General features: G+C 50.5%; 1 protein-coding gene across 1 annotated transcript in view; it reads left to right on the plus strand.

Moving 5' to 3' along the window:
• The first annotated feature begins 717 nt into the window (after positions 1 to 717).
• Positions 718 to 6,981, plus strand: part of LOC142823068 (uncharacterized) — a 61,965-nt gene continuing 55,701 nt past the window's right edge. The window contains exons 1-5 of the mRNA XM_075913348.1: positions 718 to 856; positions 1,523 to 1,603; positions 2,040 to 2,166; positions 2,790 to 2,906; positions 3,235 to 4,559. Coding sequence (XP_075769463.1) covers positions 1,595 to 1,603; positions 2,040 to 2,166; positions 2,790 to 2,906; positions 3,235 to 4,559 — 1,578 coding nt within the window. The 5' untranslated portion in view covers positions 718 to 856; positions 1,523 to 1,594. The remainder of the gene's footprint in view (positions 857 to 1,522; positions 1,604 to 2,039; positions 2,167 to 2,789; positions 2,907 to 3,234; positions 4,560 to 6,981) is intronic.

A 6,981-nucleotide genomic window follows, 5' to 3' on the forward strand; every position in this document is an offset into this window, starting at 1 on the left:
TCTTAACCTCTCATTTAGGCCCCATCCCAGAGCTTAGGGCCCCCCACAAAATCTAATAGCCACAGCCCCCTAGAAGAGTCAATCTGGCCCTGGCTGTGTCATGTCCTGGGTACAATCCAGTCTGGCTAGAGCAGACATGTCAGCTGATCCAAAGAGTCATAGTTTATGGGTAAAATTAAGCCTCACTCAGGGTCTCCAGGTAGAATTTGCAAGTAGCAGAGATTTGTTTGGGGGTTTTTGTGTGTGTGGTTTTTCCCTTTCTCCCATGTGTGGCACATTCTTAAAATGGGTTTCCAGTCAAACCAGAGTGACTGGCCCTAAACAAAGGAATGTGGTTTCTCCACCTGGAAAGACAATAGGATTTCACATCTCAGCTAAGCAAAGCCAGCAAAGCTAGCAAGTGGGGGGAAGGGGAAACTTCAGCGGAGGTAGAAAGAAGGGGGAAACAGGCTGCAGCGACCGAAACACTAACCTCTCCAAATTTGCGACCTTGGGTGCACTGAGCATGCGCACCGCCCCCCCCCCCCAGCAGAACAGTCGGCGCCCCGAGAAGGCTGAGGTCTCCAGGGCACAACGTTTATCCCCAAGCAGAAGTGGTGGCCGCGTATTTTATCTTGCACTGTATTTAAAACCACACCTCCAGTCCCCGGGGAACGGCCCCCTGCCCCCGTCGGCAGGATGCAATAAACAACAGCCAGACCCGCCCCAAACAATCTCGCTAGGACCCAGCGGGCGCCGCCAGCTCCGCTCACGCAGCCTGGGCGCAGGCGGGACTTGCGGAGACTGTCCCAGCGCAGAGACCCCAGCCCGACCCCCCTTGCCCCTGCCCCCAGGCAGCCCCCATAGCGGGGAGAAGGTGAAATTTGTCCGTCCGTCCGCCCCGCGGGAGCGCTGCTTGTGTGCAGGGCAGGGGCTGCCCCAGGCTGCTCCCGGTGGGGCAGAGGGAAGCTGCTGTCAGCCCCCAGGTTTGCAGGGAGTGGAGCAGCCACATGTGGGGAGGCAGAGGGGCGTGGCGGGGGGAAGGGGCTGTGAGAGCCCGGGGAAGGGCTACGGGACAAGGCAGGAGCGGGGAACGGGGATGTGGGGGGCAGGAGGGGATGTGACACGCTGGAAGGAGGCTGGGGAGAGCTATGGGGAGGGTGGAACAGAGCTGGGACAGAGGGAAATTCTGAGTGGGGGATAAAGGGAGGCAAAGGCATGGCGGGAGGGAATATGGGGAGAGGCAGGGAGGAAGGGTGTGAAATACACTGGCAGCTCTCCCAGCCCGTGGGGCAGGGCTGCCCCCCGCCCCCCAGCAGCCAGTGGGGAACCTTTTCCTACTAAGGGCTCAGAATTCACCAGGCAAATATCCCTTGTCCCTTCTGCCCATGCACCCACTCACTCACTAGCTTCAGTTGCCCATCACTGGCCTAGGGAGTCTGCCTGCAGGGAGAAGCTTGGGGGGGGGGGGGGAGTAGAGGGTTGGGGTATGAAATGGACTGATGATACTTCAGAAACCTCCCCAGTTTTTTTCCCTTTTCAGCCTGGAGGTTGCAGAATAACTACCCCATTTTGCTCCAGATAATCCCATCTCCCTTGGTTCCAGGGCAGGGAAATGGCTCAGGTAGGAGATTTTGGGGGGAGCTGCCAGGGAGGGTTGTTGTAGAGGGGGAGGGGCAGGAAACAAACAGGGAGGGTGCAATAAACCTGCTGGGACCTGCCTGGCCTAGGGCCTGATTTATGAATAAACTCATTGGAGGGAGAGAACATTCCCGCATTTCGGAAGCAGGAAACAACCCCTGGGTAGGGCTGGGAAAACTGACCAAAACCTGGAGCCTGACCCAACTGGCCAGAGACTGGGGTTAGCAGACATGGGGAATGGGCAGACCCTGCCCTGCGCTGCCGCTGGGGGCACAAGGAGCTCTCCCCACCCCTGCAGCCTCCTGGCTGCTCTGAGTGGGGTGGGGGGCAGGATTCTGCTTCTCCAGGACCCATTTCCCGTGACTAGCAGGGCTGTGGCTGGGGCAGCAGGGACTGAGCGGGGGCTCTTGTTGTTCCAGATGCTGGTGACCTTCGAGGAGGTGGCTGTGTATTTCACCCAGGTGCAGGGGGCTCTGCTGGACCCAGGTCAGAGAGCCCTCTACAGGGCCGTCATGCAGGAGAACTACGAGACGGTGACCTCGCTGGGTACGGGATTCCCTTCCCTACTGGTATTTGAAGCCATGGGGCTTATATTTGGTCAGGTTCTTCATTGGTTGTTAGATGAGAGGGGAATGGGTCACATTGTTCACAGCCACAGTGTGAGAGCCATTCACCTCCATACCTCCCCCAGCAGGACAGGGGAGTCATGAACCTAACGAACATGCTAATTCATCTCCACCCCTCCAGCTGTCACTGGGGCAGGAACAGTGTAGAAACCAATCTGCATAGATTCTCCCTGACACACAGGATCTCTGGACACCCCCTTGGGACTAGCTCCATCTGTGGGGAGGGCTCTGGGGACTCAGACATAGGCAGGGGTTTAACCCCAGAGCTGTGTGCGCCTGAGCAAATCCCCCAGAGCTATAGAACTCCTAGTGAGGGTGAGACAGCTTCCCTCCAGACATTGGCCTCTCCCAAAGGGGGCTCAGTGACCATGTTCCCATGCCACAACCGTGCAGCAAATCCTGGGGTCAGGCTAAACTCACACTGTGCCCTGTGTGAGAAACAGAGCCCCAGTCCTCAGTACATAGAATAATAGAGTCGGAGGAGACCTCAGGAGGTCATCGACTCCAACCCCCAATCTGCTCATGCCTGATTTCACCCCCAAGCAGGACTCCACATTCCCAAACCTGCACTGATCACCCAGCTGGAAGCAGGGGAAGAGCCGTGGGTCCCAGATCTCCAGGCCTCCGAGGAAAGGAAGATCCCAAGAGGCACCAGCACAGGTGAGGAGTCCGTGACACTCGCATACAAAGTATCCCGCAAATGGAGAGAAAAAAGCTGAAAATCCCCCAGACTGTGGTGTGAGCCCCCTCAGCTCTGCCTCCTCTCACCCAGGTGATGTTGCAGTCAGCAGGTGTCCTGTCATCCTGGCAGATATTGCTCATGGCTTCCCAGCCATCCTGTTCTCTGTCAGTTTTCCCTAGGAGTGTTTGGACGGGATCTGGAAGCAATCCAATTTCTCAGTCTGCCCGACTGATGTGTTTTCCCTCTAGTCCCCTTTCTATCCTTTCTACTGGGACACTGACTCCCTGGATTCTCTTTCTCCCCCAGCAGGCCATGACATCACGAGAGAGAACGTGGAGGTTAATCCATGGCAAGATGAGCCTAAACAAGTAGAAGTGCCGGGAACCTTTCTGAGAAGATCTGGACATTTTTCCCCCCATTGCTCAGAACAGACCAAAGCCTGGAGTAATTGGCATGAGTCAGAAAGGAAGCTGGGAAACAGCCTAAGGAAGAAAGTGAATGAATCCACTGAATGTGGGAGAGAAGGCCAGGATCCCAAGGAAACCACAGCCCAGCAAACAAATGACAAGAAAAAGAAATCCTATCAATGTTTGTACTGTGAGAAAAGCTTCCGTCTGCGGTCTGGCCTTTACAACCATCGGAGAATTCACACGGGAGAGAGACCCTATCATTGCTTGACCTGTGGGAAAAACTTCACTCAGTCCTCACACCTCAGAAATCACAGGAGACTACACACAGGAGAGAGACCCTATGAATGCTTGAACTGTGGGAAAGCCTTTACTCAGCGTGCAGGCCTTGTTAGCCATGAGAGAATCCACACAGGCGAGCGACCCTATAGATGCCTTGAATGTGGGAAAAGCTTCAATGGGCTGTTTGGTCTTATTTATCACGGGAGAATCCACACTGGAGAGAGGCCATGTAAATGTCTTGAGTGTGGGAAAAGTTTCAGTGCACCATCATCCCTTACTGTACATCAGAGAATCCACACAGGAGAAAAACCTTATAAATGCCTAGACTGTGGGAAACGTTTCAATCAGCGCTCTGGCCTTCTTAGCCATAGAAAAATCCACACTGGAGAGGGACCATATAAATGCCTTGAGTGTGGGAAAAGTTTTGGTGCACCATCATCCCTTCTTGTACATCAGAGAATCCACACGGGAGAAAAACCTTACAAATGCCTAGACTGTGAGAAATGTTTCTGTCAGCATTCTGGCCTTATAACTCATAGGAGAATCCACACAGGAGAGGGCCCATATAAATGCCCTGAGTGTGGGAAAAGTTTCAGTGCACCATCATCCCTTACTGTACATCAGAGAATCCACACAGGAGAAAAACCTTACAAATGCCTGGACTGTGAGAAAAGTTTCAATCAGCACAAAAGCCTTATTAGGCATGGGAGAATCCATGCAGGAGAGAAACCCTTTACATGTCTGAAGTGTGGGAAAAGTTTCAGTGAAAGCTCGAGCCTTTTTATTCATGGGAGAATCCACATGGAAGATAACCCTTATAAATGCTTGGATTGTGGGAAAAGCTTCAGTAATAATTCAAACCTTGTTAGGCATGGGAGAATCCACACAAGAAAAAAATCCCATAAAGGGTTGGATGAAGAGGAGAGTTTCAGGTCTCACTCATAACATTCTAAATATCTGTTTTGTGTGGATTCTCAATCTATAAATGCTTTAACTGGAAAAAGTTTCATTTGAAGATCAAGCCATGCTTGATATCAGACAGTCCACATAAGAGAGAAACCCCATGACTGCTTGGCTTGTGGGAAATTTTCTACTTCCTCATTTTCATATATAGCAATGGAATTTGGCTCCCAAGTTTCCAGCTGCCCATCTCTAGGGGTTAGGGATGTGAAAATGTACTGGTGTGCACAATTACACACAGTCTGCAGAGGCAGCAGGGGGTGGGGGTGGGGACGCCCAGACAGCTCCATGTAAACATGTAAAAAACATGTTACCACTGAAATGTTGAGCTGCTACACGTTTACCTAAATAAACACATTTTAACATCCCTACTGAGGGCAGGTTCCAGTTGGAGCGATCAGTGACTCTCTGGCTATGCCTGGAGGAAAAGTCCGGATGACCCCTCCCCTCGTCCCTGCTGCGGTCCTGGCTGCTAACCTGCTGGGAGAAGGAAGAGAGAAACTGTTTGTGACACCACACTATATTTGTCATAGTAACATTACTTTAGTATTAGTCTGGCATTATGATGATGCATTTTTGACAAGGTGGGAGTGTAGGAAGTCATTGGAGAAGTCGTAATCTGCTGAATATGAGTAGTTGTGTGCATTTTGGTAGCTGAAGTTATTGATATTGATTCTGTGTTTCAAATGTAGCTACCCCGGGGTGACCCTGCAAGGCAAGCTGTTTCCAGTCCAGACTGCTGGTTGGGAAAGGCCCTATTCTAGGTAAATGGGTCTTCATCGTCTCCCCCGCTTGGTGAGCTTCCCTGAGAGAGCTCCAGATAGCCTATGAGCAATGGGTGCTGTGACTTAGCAAGGACAGGTGAGCAGCTCACAGGACGCTGATCTTCATTTTGGGTGCCTGTGTTTTTCCACAAAGTGATCTGAAAGAGGCTTCTCAGCATTTGGAACAGCTCTTATTGAACACCCAGAAAACAACAACAACAACAAAAACCTCAAATGCCAAAAAAAGAAGAGTTGGAACGGGGGTAGGGAGTTAAAGTCCTCAATCAGGGAGCGAAATTGCGAATTCATATCCAATCTTTCTAGTCTTTTAGGCTTAGTTTGTGGCTTTTGTTTATTTAGTAGGTAACCTCCTTTAATCTGTTTGATATCACTTAATGAGTATTGTCTGTACTTAATCATCTTATTTGCATGTGTTAACCTGAACCAGTGTGCTTTGGAGTGTACAATTGTGCACATTCCTCTCCACATTAAAGGAGGTGCCAACCCAGCAATAAATTCATGCTGCTTTGGAGTTTTCACCGGGGCAGGACAGTACAGCTCGGGAGGCGTAGATTACTGGGGGTTATTTTGGCTGTAGCCTCTTGTTGGTTCATGCAGTGGCTGGTCAGTTTGCATGTAACTGCAGCTGGATGTATCCCTGCCTAGGGAAATTCTGGTGGAAAGGTAGGACACCTGGAGCTATCTACAGTGTGAAAGGGAGACCAGGGGATGGGTTAGAGGCCTCAGTGGAACCCCAATTCCAGGTAGCACCCTGAGGGAAACCTCTCACCTTCCTCCAGAAGCTCTCTCTGCCTGGATGAAGTTCTTTCCCCCCTGCCCTTCCCAGAGTGATGTCAACTTCCATGAAAACTAGGAGAGGGATACTTGGGCTAGGGGGATCAAATATAAAGGGACCAGGAGGGATGGGTTATGGGTATGTTTAGAAGTTAAAATAGAAAAAGAACAAGCTAAAAATTACTTAGAAAAGATAGATGTCTTCACGTCACCAGGGCCTGATGAAATGCATCCGAGAATACACAAGGAGCTCCTAGAGGAGGTATCTGAGCCATTAACTATCATCTTTGAAAAGTCATGGAAGTCAGGAGAGATTCCACAAGACTGGAAAACGGCAAAACATAGTGCCCATCTATAGAAAGGGAAATAAGGACAACTAGAAATTTACAGACCCGTCAGCTGAACATCTGTGCCAGGAAAGATAATGGAGCAAATAATTAAGGAGTTCATCTGCAAACCTCTGGAAGTTAATAAGGTGATAGGTAACAGCCAGCAGGGATTTGTAAAGAACAAATCAAGTCAAACTATTCTGTTAGCTTTCTTTGATAGGATAACAAGACTTATGGTTAAGGGGGAAGCAGTATAGGCATGGTATACCTAGACTTTAGTAAAGTATTTGATACATCCTCATATGACCTTATCTGTAAAATAGGGAAATACAACCTAGATGGGATTACAGTAAGGTGGGGGCATAACTGGCTGGATAACTGTTCTCAGAGAGTCATTAATGGTTCACAATCCTGCTGGTTCATTAGTGATCTTCAGCCCATCCTGGACAATGATCCCTCGCTTTCACAGGCCTTGGGAGGTAGGCCGGTCCTTGCCCACAGACAACCCGCCAACCT

This window comes from Pelodiscus sinensis, chromosome 32 (genome assembly GCF_049634645.1).
Source record: "Pelodiscus sinensis isolate JC-2024 chromosome 32, ASM4963464v1, whole genome shotgun sequence".
Taxonomy (NCBI): Eukaryota; Metazoa; Chordata; order Testudines; family Trionychidae; genus Pelodiscus; species Pelodiscus sinensis.